This window comes from Lonchura striata, chromosome 4A, assembly GCF_050655825.1.
Source record: "Lonchura striata isolate lonStrDom1 chromosome 4A, ASM5065582v1, whole genome shotgun sequence".
Lineage (NCBI taxonomy): Eukaryota > Metazoa > Chordata > Aves > Passeriformes > Estrildidae > Lonchura > Lonchura striata.
Genome location: NC_140742.1, coordinates 670,025 through 687,558, shown reverse-complemented (window position 1 = coordinate 687,558; position 17,534 = coordinate 670,025). Strand labels below are relative to the sequence as shown.

The 17,534-nt window shown below is 48.8% G+C and overlaps 1 protein-coding gene across 8 annotated transcripts in view; it reads left to right on the top strand.

The window, feature by feature from the left end:
• Positions 1–17,534, top strand: part of FGF13 (fibroblast growth factor 13) — a 172,054-nt gene that overhangs the window by 133,199 nt on the left and 21,321 nt on the right. For all 8 annotated transcript variants that reach the window (XM_085570695.1, XM_031504774.3, XM_031504773.3 and 5 more), the window contains 2 exons: positions 872–982; positions 4,538–4,641. In XM_085570695.1, the coding sequence (XP_085426821.1) occupies positions 872–982; positions 4,538–4,641 (215 nt within the window). The remainder of the gene's footprint in view (positions 1–871; positions 983–4,537; positions 4,642–17,534) is intronic.

Sequence of the window (17,534 nt, the reverse complement as noted above, 5' to 3'; positions counted from 1 at the left end):
CATTCAGTGGGCGTAGACCTTTTCTGCAATTACTCCTGATGCTTTAGCCAGATATCTTGAATGGCACACTTGACAGCATTTCCTGCTGTTGTGTACTTTTTGGCCTAGAATGATAGGAAACCATGTGCGTTATCTTGCTTTCTAGCTGTGAATCTGAGGATGGTTATGGCAAAAAGAAATCTATGCAAACTATGTGTTGTTTTGATCTTTCTTCTTCTAGCTGATGAGGTAATTACCTCAGCCCTTATGGTAATATTTATTTTGCAGTTCCACACATTGCTGGATTTCAGGGTTTCCCTCTCCATTTTCCATATGTTCATTGAGTAGTTTGTCTGTTTGGATGCTCTGTACTCTCTGGAGCAGCGAGGAATGGGGGTTTGTTTATTAGAGCTGCAGCAGTTCCTGTGCTAAACGTTTGCTGCTATATATTTAGGCTCTCAGCTGTCACTGGGGCTCTTATTAATGGTATTGTAATAGTCTTCTTTTTCCTCTCCATCTAAGAACTCACACCTTTTTAAAAGACTGAATGTACTCTTTGCCAGCTCATTTTTAATCTTAAATGAGATAGGGCTGGGCTCCTGAGGCCAAGCAGTGCTGCTGGAATCCGTCTGCACTGGAAGTAGATTTTGCTGTGCTGCTCACACTGTAATCGAAAGTGGCATTTAATCATTTTGGCAATTGATTTCATAGTCATAAATTTAATCTCAGCCTAAATGAAAATTGTTGCAAAGCTGGTAGCCCTGCTTTTGTTTTGGGTCTTTTTCTTACCTCAGCCTTGAGAAGGAACCTGAAGATTTGTTTTTCACGTCCTGCTCGCTTGGAGTGGCACATCAGGATTTCCCACGTTAATCTCACTGTTGTTTTTTTGCAGAGCCTCAGCTTAAAGGTATAGTAACAAAGCTCTACAGCAGGCAAGGATACCACTTGCAGTTGCAAGCAGATGGAACAATTGATGGAACGAAAGAGGAAGACAGTACTTATAGTAAGTGACACGAGAATAAACGGGGTGTTTGTGGGCTGGGGTGTCTCTCCCTCCCCTGCAGGTCCCCTCAGAGCTGCTGTCCTGGGCTGGCTGAGTGGGTGGCAGCAGCACTAACGCCGTGCTGGCAGCACAGAAGTCCTTCAGACTGACTGGGTCTGAGAGAAATACAGATAGAAATCACTTTCAGAAATAATGAACCAGAGGAGGTAATGATGACACATGTGACAAACAAAGCAAATGTTATCTCCATGGTAATCCAGAGAAGTTCATTGCTGTCCTTTGGATTTTATTAGATTTTTTTTCAGCAGGGAAAATTTGCTCGCCTACTCAGAGCCTGAAATAGAATAACGCTATCTCCACTCTCACATAGGGGCTCATTCAAACAGTGCTGTGGTATTTCACAAACTGGGACTTCAGCAGCATTTTCAACTTCACATTTACCTATTATTATTATTTGTTACCTCTTCTAAATTGTGCCATCAACTTTCAACCAGCTTTCCCTCAGATTTTCTGTGAAAAAGCTCTGGGCATTTTTACTTGTTTTTGTCTCAGGTTTTTTTACAACTTTGAGGATTAACAGAAAACAGGAAAATATGACTAGAGCATTGATTTAGTGTGTGAGAAATGCTTAAGAGTCCCACACAGCTAGACAAAAATTTCAAGACTGGTAAAATAAGGCAATGTAGGAAACAATGCCCTGCAGAAAGTGTATGATGGTCCAGGTGGGCAAGCCAAGACTGGCAGACCTCAGAGAAATGTTTATGTTCATAGACCCAGCTGTGGCTGCTGCCTCTTCCTGTGCAGCTTCATTTCTCTGTCAGCTCATTCCACACAGAGACCTCGGTAAAGATCATCTCTCCCTTAGGCATTGCTTAGCTGTTCATTAGGAGGAAATCCTTATCCTTATATCCTTATTTAAAGCAATGCAAATGTAATAGGGAAAGAGTAGGATGCAAATAGCTTTGGATTATTTTGTGATGACACCAGCTGATCACAACAGGAAACAATTTATTTTGCTGTAGCTTTGGCACCCCTCCTGTCCTGTCTGTCCACATGAGGGGTGTGCCTGAGCAGCAAGGTGACCCCTCCATCGGGCTGTGCCCTGGGCACCTGCAGAGATGCTCCGTGTGCCTCTGCCGAGGTTCCTGGCAGCCTGCTCCCCAAACTGCAGCAGTCTGTGCCACAGCCACTGCTCATCCCACTGGGGTGTGAACCAGCTGCCAGTGGGCCTCAGCCTCGTCCTGCCTCGAAACTGGGCCTAGACGTGTCTGCCAGGGAAACGAGTCCCAGTGCTGAGAGCAGCAGCCGGGCACGCCTGCCTCAGGTGCCAGGGCAGAGCACCCCTGCCTCAGGTGCCACAGCACCCACCCCTGCCTCAGGTGCCACAGCACCCACCCCTGCCTCAGGTGCCAGGGCAGAGCACCCCTGCCTCAGGTGCCACAGCACCCACCCCTGCCTCAGGTGCCACAGCACCCACCCCTGCCTCAGGTGCCAGGGCAGAGCACCCCTGCCTCAGGTGCCAGGGCAGAGCACCCCTGCCTCAGGTGCCACAGCACCCACCCCTGCCTCAGGTGCCACAGCACCCACCCCTGCCTCAGGTGCCAGCCCGCTCGGGCAGGAGGGCTCAGCCTCAGCTCTGCCCTGGCCAGCGAAGCACAGCCAGGAATTCCTCATACAGCCCTTCCCAGTGGCCCATGGCATCTGTGTCCCTCTGTCCCAGCTGGGTGGCACCTCTGTCCCTGCTGTCCCAGCTCTGTCCCAGCCCTGCCCTCTCCTCAGCTCCTGCTCCCAGATCTGCAGCACTGTTCACAGTGGGGCCCATACTCAGACCCTGGTGCTGAAAATACCCCAACCCTTGCCCTACTTGTGTGTGCCATTAAGAAATCACTTTGCAAAAGAGCCCTGCGGGTTCTACCTTGTGCTGAGCTCCAAATCCTCCTGTCCTGCCCCCTCAGAGATCAGGTGCTGCTTTTTGGGGCTCAGCTGCAAAGGGCCATGTCCAAGGGAATATTTTCTCCCCACAATAAACTCAAGCATTTGATGGAATGAATGAAAAATCCTTTTCCCTGCTGAAAATCTAAGTTTCTGTTGCCAAAAGCTGCGCAGAGCTGGAGAATTTTCTTTGAGTGAAGAGAAAGTACTGGGTGTTGATTTTGAGCTGGAGGTGGCTGTGAGGTTTGTCTGCACGTACACTTGTGGCTATGAAAGAGCAGAAAAACACAGATTTTCCGGTGCCCTGCATTAGTTTGTTGTTCTGGATATCCCACTTTTCCTGCTCTGTGTGGAAGTGTAGGAAGTGCAGTGCTCAAAGGTGCCCTGGCCTCAGGCACTGCATGCGCTCCTGACAGCCCCAAACACGGAATTTAGGATCTGTGCTAAATGCTGTCAAGCTGTACATTTTTTACTGAAGTATGACCATTTGGGGATTTTCAGGCTTAAAAAGGAATTTACAATGGGCCATCATTCTTAGCCATAATTTTGTAAAGAATAAAAATATTTCAAATTCATAATTTGATTTTAAATTGGCTTTGGGCAGTGACCATAAATATGAAACTTCAGGCTGAAGCAGACCAGCGTTTTTCAGCCAAGTAATAAATCGCTGGAAATGAGAAGTAGTTTGGCATCACTTTATCCTATATCTGCATTTCTGCCACAGAGTAAAGGAGATGCTTTGGGTTATGAGAATTTTCTTAACTCCCCTTTATTTTAATCCTACATATGGAACACAGAGTACTGTATTCAACTCATTATTTCTTGTGTTCAATTTTAACATATCCATGAATCCAAGCTATGCCAGAGTTTTGCTTTTTTTTTCTTTTTTTTTTCTTTTTTTTTTCTTTGCCACTTTGCAAACCGGAATCTTCATTTTTTGAAGAGTTGTTTCTGTGCTTATAAATACTGCCTCTATTAGCATGTGTACAAGCAGAAATGCAAGCAGAACATTGAAAGCAGCTCAATTTTGAAAGCACAGATTTAGGGGTAGATCTAAAGAATATGCTGCCCTTTCATTTCATTTTGAAGTTATTTAACTCTGTTTTTTCAAACCCATTCTCCTCTAAAAAAGAGGAAAAATTAAACCCCAATGAGTTATAAGTGGAAACATTTTGAAATGCTAATGATGAATTTCATCTGAATTTCATCTTCTTCCTTCCTTTTGGTCAAAATGTTTATGACTTTGAAAACAAATTTTGATTGTATTGAAATTTTTTTTGTTTGTTTGCTTCTGGATTCCTTCTTGCACTTAATGGCACAAGAAAAGCACCCAACAAAACCCAAACAGTGTTCAGGTGCTGAGCTGGGCTCTGCTCACGAGGCGGGTGAGTTCTGGCAGCAATTCTCTGCAGGGGAGGGAGATGCTGGCTCCAGGTGGGAGCTCCTGCTGGAAATTGCTGTCAGAGGCCACGGGGGCAGCAGCATTGCTCTGTCGCACCCACAGAAATGAACATATGCATGAATAGCCATTTGTGTTTGCTTCTGGTAATTCTGCTTTCATTTTCTAGCCCATCTTCCTACTCCAAGGGATTCATTTTGCTCTCCATCTCCTTTCTCTCCTAGCTTTGTTTAACCTCATACCTGTGGGTTTACGAGTGGTGGCGATTCAGGGAGTTCAAACAAAATTATATCTGGCAATGAACAGCGAAGGATACCTATATACATCAGTAAGTAAACGTTTTTGATTCTCTCCTCCATGGAATTGTGGTAAATGAAAACTTACCTTTGCAAGGGATCTGCTAATAACCTGTAAATGTGAGTTTGGCAGCAGAGTCAGTGTGGTGAATAAACCAGTCTGCTTCTGCTTTATTCATCTATTCCATCAGGAGCACCCAGGGATGTGTGGAATCAAACCCCGGTGCCTTTGAACAATCCTGAAGTGTGAAATAGGAAACCAAAAGCCCAAAGACAGGGGATCCTCTCTCGTGGTCCCTGTGCAGTGTCGGGGGCTGCTCAGAGTGGGGATCGGGAGGGGACAGCTCGGTGTGTCCCCACGTGCCTCAGCGTGCTCTGCTTCCTGCAGAACCTGTGCTACTGCAAGCAACAGGAGGCACAGAAAGTAATTACATTGCTTTATTTGGCCAGGATCTTCAAATAGAAATTTTATGGTTTCAAGTGGGTGAGTGAGTAAAGAACAGCTTTATTAGTAGTTCTGATGAAGAATGTCAGTTAATAATTTTCAGTGATGTTTCTCACAAGAGCAGACAGCGTTTTTATTTAAAAAAAAAAAAAAAAAAGGAAATTTTTAACAATAGACCACTTTTCAATTAAAAACATTTAGCTGAACTATTTTCAGGAGTTTTAATTATACAGTTTTAATAGATTTTTCCCAAAGAAGAAAATAGAGGAAAATGTATTCTATTATCTACTACAAATGATTCTCTTCTATAAAAGATTGCCTTAATCCTGATAAAAATTAAGCAAACTTATTCAAATCTCTCATTTATTTTGCAATCCTGACAGCTGGGAGCAGGGGCAGCTTTGCATATTTTTTCTCTTTCTGCCAGAGCAGGAGCAGACCAGGCCTGGCAGTGCAGGGACAAAGGAACATTCCTGAGAGCGCTGGGTTTGTGCTCTCAGTGCAGAAATCTCTGCTTTCTGGGGGTGCTTTGTGCTTGCCTGCAGAAATCACTGTCTGGGCAGGGGATTTACCCTGCAGGGCAGCAGCCCCTGCTCTGCCACACAGCCCTGAGCCCCCCGAGATGATGAGCAGCACCTCAGTTCCCCTGCAGGGAGGAGAAGGGGCAGAACGTGACCCTGATGTAGATGAAGTGCAGCTTTCAGCTCCATATGCATCTTAGGCAGGGCTCTGAGATTCACATGGCTTCTCATCTTTATTCTTTGCATTGACTAAGGGTAGTTCTTCATGTGGTTATATTCCCTTGTATCACATCTTCCTTGGCTCCTTTAATGTCTTTGACTTCCACAGTTGATGTCATTGCAAAATTAATTGGTGACATCTCTCTATTTCCCCCATAGTAACAGTGGTCATTTTTGTTTCCTTATTAGATAACTATATTTTCTTACATTTATTTTTTAATCTTCTTGAACTTGATGGGCTTGGCAAAGCTTTAAACAGAATTTTGTTGTGTGGTTTCCCAACTTCGTACTCTTAAATTCTCTTCACATAGACAGGTGTCCACTTAATTTTCTAAGGGAAATTGTCACCCAAGTTCTCAATAATCTCGGGTTTATCCCCTGCTGCCTTGTGGTTTGGTTGTTCTGTTCTTTGCAATAACCACAAGAAACTCTCGGGGGGAAACCAGCTCTTGTCGCTGTCAGTGAACCCAGGGGACAAGGGCTGTGAGGAGCACCTGCCCCTGCTGCAGCTGCCAGGAATCCAGCTCCAGCGCTCTTCTTCAAGTGTTTTAGCATTTCTTTTGCTGATAATGGTCCTTTCAGCAAGGAAGCCAGTCTGACAGTCTGATGCATGGGAAATGAACTCTATATTTTGGGCTGTATTCTTAGCTGGTATAAATGAGTCCCAGGAGAGCTCAGCTGATTTATACCAGCTGAACACTCACCTGTTCACAGAAAGCCACCAGGGAGTCTGGGGGACAGATCAGCTCGAGTAAGTGACATCCATCTACACATCCTGAGGCTTTCAAAGCCCCTGCAGGGATGTGTTCCTGAATGGGATTTGTCAGGAGCAGACAGATGGCAACGTGGGATTGATCAAGTGCAAAAGCCCCACAAAACACTGACAAGTCCCTGAAGCAGGAGAGCAGGGGACACGAAGGGCACTTCAGCTGTACACAACCACAGCAGATAGTTGCAGCATTTCCAGTGAAATTAGCACTGGTGAAGCAGTGGGGTAAGGAGAGAGATGGCTGTGGTCCCTTTCAGGATCACTCGGTTTTGGCTCTGTTGGAGCCTTGCTCTGTGCAGAGGGCCTGGGTGTCTGCCCTCAGAGGCAGCCTGCAGTGGGGCTGTGCTGGAGAAGCTGAATTTTCTCCACGGGGGAATCAGTGGTCTATCGTAGATCTGCAGAGAACAGAGACCTGGAGCTGGCTGCCAGAGTTTATGGACAGTTTGCAGCATCTGTCAGAGCAAAAGTAAGATCTGTAGGGTAATGATAAAAGCTCCTTGGGGACAAGGCAGCAATTCAGCTAAGCAAAAGGAAGAGAAACTGAGAAACCAAACGTGCAGTTCTCTCTTACAGGGGCACGTGGAAGTCCTGGCCTGCAGGGAAGGGAGGAGGCCATGTCACATCTCCAGATCACAGAATCCCCATCTGAAATGGATTCTTTCCCATAGCCAGCATCCTCCAAAGTCCACGGCTGTTGGGTGCTGCTCCTCCCAAGCTGAACCCACCCTCAGCTGTATTTGGAGGGACCTTGTTAGGAGCTGTTTGGAGCCCCAGCCCCTGGTGCTTGAGCATCCTTTCCCCGTGCAGACACAGCATTTATTCATCCCTCTCACACCAGTGCCGAGCTGCTGCGAGATGACTTAGGCAGCGTTATGGCCTGCTGTCTTACGCAACCATGAATCATTTTGTGCATTAGGGTGGCTTTTATTTCACCTTATTTCTTTCTGTGAACGGCCACGTCTTTCACATGACCGCCATATACATGAGTTTTTCTTGTTTGATATCCTGCGAATTCATGTGTTGTTTGAACATTTGAGGGGTGTGTTTGGCAGACACGCAGTCCTGGAGCTGCTGCTTTCTCAGTGGTGGTGATGTGACAGAGGAGGCTCCCAGTGATGCAGAGCAGCAGTGGGTGAGCTTCCTCCAGGGGAAGGCAGATGGAGGTGCAGGGAATTGGGTGCTCTGCATAGGCTGAAACAGCCCAAAACATGCCGAGTTTAAAAAGCAGCCTGAGAACCTCCAGCCGTGCATTTTCCATGAACCATCATGGTAGAGTCTTTTAAACCATGTAATGACTGTCAGTGAAATGCGTATTTTCCATCTAGAACATTTCGAGGCAGGTGATTTTGTGCTTGTTTCTCCTGGGTATGCTGTCAGAAGCAGCATCATTAAATACGTGCTGCTCGTGGCACAGTTCTGGCCAGTCTCAGGAGCAGTGCAGCTCAGCTTGGAAAGGGGGTTCATTTCCCCTCTAGGCTTGCTCTGGGTTGCTGTGTTTTATGAAGCATTTCATTTCCAGAGCCATGGGCAGTTCCTCCCAGCTTCTCCAGGCTGAGGGAGCCCTCTGCCCTGACCAGTGTGGCAGGGCCAAGTCTGCCCAGCCCTCCTGCAGCCTCCAGCCCAGCCTGGGGCAGCTCAGGGCACTCAGCCTTCTGTGGGATGGCTGTTTATGAGGTGTTTATGCTGCCTCTGTTACCTGTTCTGGGATGAGTACTTTGGATTTCATGTTGCTGCTGGCCGTGGCTTCCTTTTGCCATTTCTCATCCGCTGTCACTGGTGCAGAGCTAGCAGGGGTTTGGGGAGCACTTTGCTCTGAAACCCTGGGCACAGCCGTGTGTGCCATTTCCCCTCAGAGAGCATTCAGTCGACATTGTCCTCTGTATGGAAAATAAACTGTCATATCCACGTTTGGTACCTGCATTGAAAGTAAATATTGTGTAAAGCGTGCACATTGATGATAGCCAAGAGAACTGAAATGTGATTAAATTCTCAGAGTGATTCAAAAATTGGTTTTGGTGAGTTGGAGTGAAGAGAAGTTTGTGCATATTTTAATACTGAGCAGTGCAGTGGAGACCTGCTGTAGCTAATGGGAATGGCTGGGGCATTTGTAATGAATTACTGGCAAAGAGCATTTTTCCACCTCAGGGAAACAGCAAAAACCAAGAGATAGGGGAAATAATCAAAAGCTTCATCTGGTTAAATTTGCATGTCAGTATAAATCAGTTTTTACCAGGAATGCAGACTGCACCTGAATGCAGCTGCTTCTCCTCAGTGCCAGGGGTGCAGATCCCTGTTTCTCTGGCACCCTGCCCTGGGTCTCGCCGGGGCTGCTGCTGCTCCTGCCCACGCAGGGCACGTGCCTGGCAGGTTTGGGGTGGCAGTGAGCTGAGCTGCCTGCAGCGAGGCTGCAGAGGGCTGCTCAGAGTGCCCCAGCTCTGAAGGGACTGCAGCCCTCGGCTGGGCTCCCCAGCCCGTCTGGCCTGCTCTGGCGTGGGACACTCCTGGGCCGTGTCCCTGGGGAGGCAGAGCTCCCCTGCAGCAGGAGGAGAGCTGTGGCTGCAGGGCTGCTGCGGCTGCAGGGCTGCTGTGGCTGCAGGGCTGCTGCGGCTGCAGGGCTGCTGTGGCTGCAGGGCTGCTGTGGCTGCAGGGCTGCTGCGGCTGCAGGGCTGCTGTGGCTGCACGGATGCTGCGGCTGCAGGGCTGCTGTGGCTGCACGGATGCTGCTGCTCCTGCAGCTGCCCATCTCTGGAGGCACCAGTGTGAGCCCAGATTTCTGGGGACAGACTGCCTGTCTCCAGCAGGGAAGTGCAGATGGCACCATCCTCCCACGGGAGAATTATTAGGAGATTCAGCGAGCGGAAGGTCTTGAAGCTGTTGTGCTGCTTTCCTCTACAGTCATCCCCAGGAGCTGAAATGCTGAGGTGCTGCTGTGGCTCCAGATCTGCCCGGAGCCGAGGCTCCCTGGGAGGAGCTCAGGCATGGCAGGGGTGCTGCAGGGCTGTGCCTTGTCCTGCTCTGCTCTGCTCTGCTCTGGCACACCTGGGCAAGGCTTCCCAGCAGAGCTGCTGCTGAGCATCCTCAGGGAGGCTGCTCCTTGTGCAAGAGGAGTTTAGTGCCCTGTGAGAGAAATAATATACCTGCAAAGCAGACAGGAGACTTAAAGTCCATCCTCTTCCCTTTTTGGTCATTTGTTCATCCATGCCAAAGTCCTTGGGCGAACAAGCAGGAAGTTTTTGTAAGCTCAGCTTCAGATACTGCTCAGAGCAGGGTTTGGGACTCGCAAGCTCAGAAATGGGGCTGAAATGGCAGTGTAGTTCACAACACCCAGTTTTTCAGTCCATTGCACTGCTCACTGGGTCACAGTGACACAACACTGCTGTGATGACAAAAAAAGCCTTGGCAGAATTTGAGTTGGACTCAAGTCTGAGAGCTTTGCACCTTGGATCACACTGATCACTCTAAACAAGGGGTTTTGGCCCCGGACCAGCAGACAAGGAATCCCAAATTGCAGGGCTCCCAGGCTGCTCCCAGCACCTCCTGTCACACCCAAAATGGGTTTGGCAGGCAGAGTGGTGAGAGATAAGGGCTGGAGCTGCAGAGTGACAGGAGAACATTGCCAGGTCCTGGACCTACTGGACTTGGTGCTCAGATCACCAAAGGACAGCTGACCTTGCTGGGATTCAGCAGAGCCAAGGAGAAAAGTGCTGCTTTTCTCTCCTCAGTGTGGTGTTGGTGCTCCAGCTCAGGACCAGCAGCGTAGGATCCTGTGGGGTTTACAGGTCCATGCACGCCAGGCTTAAGTGCCTGCTTCTTGTAGAGCTGGGCTCAGTTCTCTGGGAAAATATGTATGCTAGTGTTTATGTGGATTTTTGAAGTGTTGATTATTTTTCCTGATCTGTGTCTTCAAGTTCAGAAGCAAGATCACATTGCAAACTGACTCTGTTTTTTTAGAATGTGACTTAATTAAAAGAAAACACCATTATGAAACCTTGGATTCTTTCCTGCACCTGCCTTCCCTTCTAAAAAGGTGTCTGCCTGCTCTGGGAAGCCCAGAAGGGCTTCCCCTCCCTCTGGTGCTGCAGGCTGACCTGATGAGCAGCTCCTGTCACCGTGACTCAGCAGAGCCCTGCCTCAGCTGCGGTGCTACGCTCAGCCTGTCTGAGGGTGAGCATCAAACCAGGGTTCTGCATCAGCCAGGCTCCCAGGAACCCCCAAACCAGGGTGCTGCAGTCAGCCAGGCTCCCAGGAATCCCCAAACCAGGGTTCTGCATCAGCCAGGCTCCCAGGAATCCCCAAACCAGGGTGCTGCAGTCAGCCAGGCTCCCAGGAATCCCCAAACCAGGGTGCTGCAGTCAGCCAGGCTCCCAGGAATCCCCAAACCAGGGTGCTGCATCAGCCAGGCTCCCAGTAACCCCCAAACCAGGGTTCTGCATCAGCCAGGCTCCCAGTAACCCCCAAACCAGGGTGCTGCATCAGCCAGGCTCCCAGTAACCCCCAAACCAGGGTGCTGCATCAGCCAGGCTCCCAGTAACCCCCAAACCAGGGTTCTGCATCAGCCAGGCTCCCAGTAACCCCCAAACCAGGGTGCTGCATCAGCCAGGCTCCCAGGAACCCCCAAACCAGGGTTCTGCATCAGCCAGGCTCCCAGGAACCCCCAAACCAGGGTTCTGCATCAGCCAGGCTCCCAGGAACCCCCAAAGCAAGAGGAGTGGGCTGCCACAGCAAACAGACTCGGAGCTAGAGTAGGACTAAGCCGGGCTGGCACTGCAGTGGAGGGCTCAGCACGTTCATGAACCTCACTGAAGTGTTTTCCACGCAGCTCCGTGTTCAGCTGGGAGCTCCGTGCTGGGATCCCATCATCTCTGTGCTTTCCAGCACCATGTAGGGAAATTCCTGAAAGGAGAATGCTGAAGTACAGTGGTGTTCTGTTTGGTGGAGTAGCTGGGGTGCCCAGCCAGCAGAGGCCAGGCCAGGGTGGACAGGAGGCAGGATCCCCCACGGGCTCCTGCAGAGAGCCAGGAGCTGAGAGAGGTGAGAGGTGCCCTGGCTGGCAGTGCTGCTGCTGCTGCTGCATCCTGCTCATGGTTTGGGGGTGCTTCCAGGAGAAATCCCCCAAATGCTCAGCCTGGTCGCAGGTGGGTGGGAAAGGTGGTGAGGGTGGGGCAGGGTGAGGAGGACTGCAGGAAAAGCTGAGAGAGGAGGTGGAAGTGTGGCTGCTCCTGCGAGTGCCTGTGCTGCAGGACAGCACTCGGAGCTCTGGCTGTTCAGCAGTGCCAGGACAAACAAAATTCAGCAGTTCTTGTGCTAAAAGTAGGTAAAGGGCAGCCCAGCTCCCCAGAATTGCTGTCCATCAACCCAGGCTGTCACCAGCAACTGAGCTGCCATGTGGGATATTGGTACGGGGAGCAGATTTATTGAACACTTCTTTGTGCCTTTTTATCTTCGTGTAGCCCTGCAGTTACAGCAGTGCTAAGAGGAGCTGAATTCACTTCTGTTCTACTTGGCAGCCTCCAGAGGAATGTTTACTGCTCCTTGCAAGCCTACTAAAAGCATCTTTTCCTTGCAGAACTTTTATTGCAAGGGATGAAGTGCAAAAACTGAGAATCCAGCTCGACTGTAAGAGTTCACATTGTCAGCCAAAAGGCTTCTTTTAAAAAGAGCACTGAGAAATACTGATGGGGAGGCAGTGGGGGAGAAAAGGAGTCTTAAGCCCAAGATTCAGAGTTCTGTGGTTGCTTTTGAGGAGTGCAGCACAACTGGAGGAGGTTTCCAAAGGAAACTCTGTCACTCCTGTGCCAGTCTGAATGCCATCCTCTTGGCATGACTCCTGTGTGCTGCAACCAGAGCCCCCTGTAAGAGTCCTGGAAAGCAGGAGAAACCTTCTGTGTGGCCAGAAGCCACGCAGGAACAAAGGACATGGAAAAGCTGTCATGTTTACATTATGACCTTTTAGCCTTGGTTTCAGAAACTGACTTATGCATAAGGTAGTTCTTGGAGTTAGACCTGCTGGGTTCCTGCATGGGAAATATAAAAAGGGTCTGGGAAAGGAAAAAGCCTCTTGAATAAGAATTGTATCAAGAAACTTGCATTTCTATACTGAACTGTTTTCATTAGGCAATCCAGGTTGGACAAAGGAATACGAAATTTCAAATGAATTGGGGACTCTTTGGATATAATGCCTATATAATAGCTTATACCAGGGAATGGGATTGTCTAAATAGTTGAACTGATAAGGCCTTTCATATTTTACATTCTGCTGATGCTACAGGTGCCATCACATTGTTTTTCATTTTCGTAATTCTACCCAAACAGCTCTGAATATTGAGCAGTATGGTTCTTCTAAAATGGAATCCACTGGGGAGCTAAGCAAAACAGGCATGATAATTGGTGAAGTGCAGTTCTGTTTATTTAAAGCCTCAGGAGGTATCTAAAACTCAGAGAGCTGGGCTCACAAGCACAGCACAAGACGCTGTCTGCTTTATCAAGCAGTCTCCCCCTTTTCTTACACTGATTACTTTGAATGCACAGAAATAAGGGATCAATTTAGACCCTCCATCCTCATCCCCGGAGCATTTTCAGAAGTTAAAAAATCCTGTAATGAGGTAGCAGTGTTCCTCCTGAGCCCAGCTGTTGGTGGGACATTGCATTTGAGCTGACTGTGAGTGGGCAAAGCTCTGAAGAGTGTGAGCACATTTCCTCCAATGGCAGCTCCAGAACTTAATGTTTTAACAGGATGGGTTTGGGGACTGCAAAGAGTGGGCTGCTCCTCACTCTGCCTGTACCTGTGTCCTCCAGCTACACTAGAATACAGTGTTTTTAAAGTGAGGATATCTGCTGGAGCTGGCACATGAATTAGAAGCAGAGTTTCATAAATACAAAGGTTTCAGCTCAGGTTTCAGGCAAAAGTTCACATCAATTCTCATTCTGTTCTCGTTTCTTCACACCAGTGTGCTCAGAGCTAGCAGAGCATCTGCTGCCAGCTGAGCCATATTGACACTGACAGAAGGCACAGTAAGCTCAGAGTAAATAAGTGAATGATCTGAAACAGAACAAAAACCATAAGAAATTCTAATAAGTGAGATAGACACAGTTTGAAGTGCAGATCTGTTCCCTTCACCTGATAAACCAAGAGTTTCGCGGGCTTGATATTGCAAATCCTTCCTCATGTAAGTAATTCTTACTCATGCAGTTTCTTTGACTGCCAGCCAGAGGGAGAATTAATTTATCTCAGTAAAATTTTCAGGATCTGGACAAGACAGTCATTGATTTACAATATGAGATTTCTGTGTCATTAAAAAATGAACAGAACGTTTGGGAGGCCTGGGAAACTTAATGGCTAAAAAAGTGCCTGGAGACAGAATCCAAGGCCAGGAGAGGCAGAGCAGCAGAGCAGGAGGGGCAGAGCCAGGAGGGGCAGAGCAGCAGAGCCAGGCTCAGCTCAGCCAGGCTCAGCCCAGCCAGGCTCAGCCCAGCCAGGCTCTGCACACCTGGGCCACAGGCAGGGCTCAGCCAGGCCGTCCAGCACCCCTCAGCAGCTGTGAAATTTTGATTTAATTTGTGCTTTGGCAGCCTCTGTGTGAAGCCCAGATCTGATGTGTGCTCTAGGCAGAGCTGGAGCTTGCACCATGGGCAGCAGAGCTCAGCACAGACTCCTTGGGCTTCTTCTTGGGGAAATTATTGCAGCTGTGCAAGGAAAGACCGGGAAGAGCTTTATGCAAATTGTTGACTTCTACCACATTAGTTAATTGTTTCCCAGATTTGCATTTCTAATCTGTGAGATGCCAGAAAACACCTGTACTAAGTGATGCACTAACTGTTTATATTTCCTTTAATTATACTTGTAGGAACAGTATCAGAAGGGCAGGCACTCACTATAAATAACATGCAGCTCTTAAAGTGAACAAAACCTTTTCTTCCCAAAATGATGTCCAGCAGCCATGGCAGGGAGAGGAATTCCTCAGCCCTGAGGTGCTGCTGATCCCTCTGGCTGAGCAGCACTGCTCTGAAGCACAGAAAGGCCCTGTTTGTGCACCAGCCCCACACCAGGTCCTCCAGGGCTGCCTTCAGAGGCCTTACAGCATTTCCCCAGGAGGAACCCTGAGGATCTGGAGTCTCCAGCTGAGAGGGAGGCAGCCTTCATCTGCCTGTGGCTTGGGAATAGCTGTACTGAGGAAGTCAACCTCCTTTTGTGCTCCTGGGGGAGATGAGTACAGTCATCCTGCTTGGCCATGAGTCATCTCCTGAAGCTTCATTTGCTACCCAGAGCAAACCCTCTGCACTTGCAGCCCTTCATTTTGTTATCACAGCACTGACAGGAAAAGAAGAGATTCTTTTTCCTCTGGCAGTCTTCTAAACAAGTTGCTTCTCTTATGAAACAGCTGGAGTTAATGTGGGTACTTGTGATACTTGTGGCCTTTCCTTTTTGATACAGCAATTATTCAGTCTGTAGGGTTTTTACTGACAGGTGAGCCCCTGGGAGTACAGGTGAGCCCCTGGAGCACAGCTCAGCACAGCTCAGCCCCTGGAGCACAGCTCTCCCAGCTGGCACTGGCAGCTCCTTGGCTCCCTGTCCCAGCCCGGGGAGCTGCCAGAGCTCGAGGCAGAGCCCAGAGAGCCTCCTCAGCTGGAGCACCCCAGATGCCACCCCTGCCCTGGGGTGCTTTGTAGGTTTGTGCTCTTCTGGGGTGGGCACTGATTCTCCACACAGCTTTTATCTGGGTCAGAGACTAAAAAATCCATCTACTGTCGCTGACCAGTCACCAACAAAAGGTGTCTGTCTGCCGCCAGTGCCTTCCCTGAGGTGGTACACAAGAAGCTCATTTAAGGTAGGGCAGGGTTTATAAACAGAAACCATTATTGATGAAAAAGAAAAGGTAAGTGGAGAAAGAATTCTGACCTGCACAGCCTTATCTTATCTTTTAGTCTCTTTTTTCCTTGATATTTTCTGCTCCAGGGTAAAAACCTTAATATAAGCCCTATATTTTTGCATGCATGCATATTCAGGGTTGTAAATGAAAGGCGCTTGACAGTTTTGCATTTAGTAACTTCACACCCACACACCTCTTTTCTTTCTGATGCTGACACTTGAGCCTTTGAAGCAGCTCCCAGGAGCAGTCCCCATGCAGACAAGTGAGATCTGAGGAGGGAACCTGGGCCTGCTGCTGGTTGCACATGGCACCTGGAAGAGCTTTGAAGAAGGGCCCTTTCCTAAAGGAGTAGAAATGGTTCCTCATTAGCTCAGGAGGAAGCCTGAAGCCAGTTTAAAGGAGACACTAGGTGTGTCAGGTAGTCTGAGGTCTTGTTAATCCTGGGGAGGGCAGGTGGAGTCCTGCAGGGCCACCAGAGGGGAGCTGGGCTCTGCTGCTGCCCCAGGGCAGGACTGGCCAGGCTCGGGGGCTGCAGGTCCCAGGGGCTGCAGATCCCAGGGGCTGCTCTTTCCTTGGACACCCATGGGCTTCTGGATGCACCCTGCCATGTCAGCAGTGGGGTTGGGTGAGATTTGGGAGCACCCAAACCCTTCTCTGGCAGGGCAGAGTTGCCCAAGCAGGGCACAGCTCTGCCTCCCAAGAGGCTGCCTGCCCTGCCAGGGCAGCACCCCGGGCTGCCCTTGGTGGTGCCCAGCTTCCCTCATTGCTTCCATCCCAGGAGCAGCTCCTGGGTCCTTACTGCAGCTGACTTCTCCTTTCCCTTCTGCTTGTCACTTCCCCCTTTACCAGCCACTCTTCTCAGTGTTTTATTTCTGCCACGTCTCCTTTTCTCCCCTCTCTGGAATTTGTTCCATCCCTCTCTTTGCCAGCAGAAAGGACAGATTTACCTCCAGCACCTCCCTCCAGCTCCTAGCATCCCTGCAAGCCTCTTTCCAAGCCTGCTGGGGCCAATGGCAAGTGTGTGACTAACAAAACAAATTCCATGTTTTGGAACAAAAGGAGTGGGTTTAAAACCTGTTTCTTCTCCCACTTGCTTCAGAGGACACCCTGGCTTGGAAGGGCTTTTCTTTTCCAAACACTCTGCTCAAAATAGGCATTTGTTATAAAAAAAGCAATTTTCAATCTGAAGTGGGGGTGGTGGGCATACATATTCAACTCAGCTCATACACATTTTGGGTAATTTCAAATTTCCATAAGTAGGAAGTCTGTGTAGTGTAAGCCCCAGTGATCCTTAGCCATTCACAGCAGAGTACATGGGTACATGAGCTCTGTTTAAATTAGCAGCAGCATGTTTGCCTCTGGGAAATAAGAGCCCAGGTAAAAGGATGTGCTTGAATTGCCTTTGCAAAGCCTTTGGATGAACTGCTTAGGAATGTGATCATCTCTGCCAAAGAGGAGCTGTATCATTTAAGCACCGTCGGTTTTATTTGAAAGCCAGCTTGTTAAAAAATATGTGAAAGTGGGCAAAAAGTGTGCTGCTTGCTAGGGAGGGTGTGCAAGCTCCGAGTCCGACTGGGGAGGGACACGTAGCTTTTGTTATTCTCTTCAAGGGGCCAAAAATGGAGTAGTGGAAAAATCCACTGATAAAAATAAGGCTGGAAACCAAGCAGAGAATTACTAAAGGAGAAAGTCAGAGAGAGAGAATGAATTAATAAAGAACAGAAATAGAGAAGGAAAGCAAGCAGGATAATATAAAATATGGTATGGCAAGTATATTACAGATCAGCCAGCCACCCATCACAGCTGAGTGCATTATCCTTAACTAAGTACACAGGGACAAAGTATTAATTTATATTTTTTTTCATGTAGAAGATTACTGAGAAAGAGGAGAGTTGGGAAAGAATTAATGAATGGTGAGGAAGGTGTGTGTGCTGGAGGCTGAGCCCCCTGACACGCAGAGTTGTGCATGGCTGCTCCCTGGCACGGCCACAGAAGTGATGTTCCAGAGCCTGGAGCAGGAATGGTGTTTTCAGAGCCCCGAGTGCTCCTGTCTGCCTCTGCTCTGACCTATTGAGCTGCACACGTCTAGCCCTAAGAGCAGGGC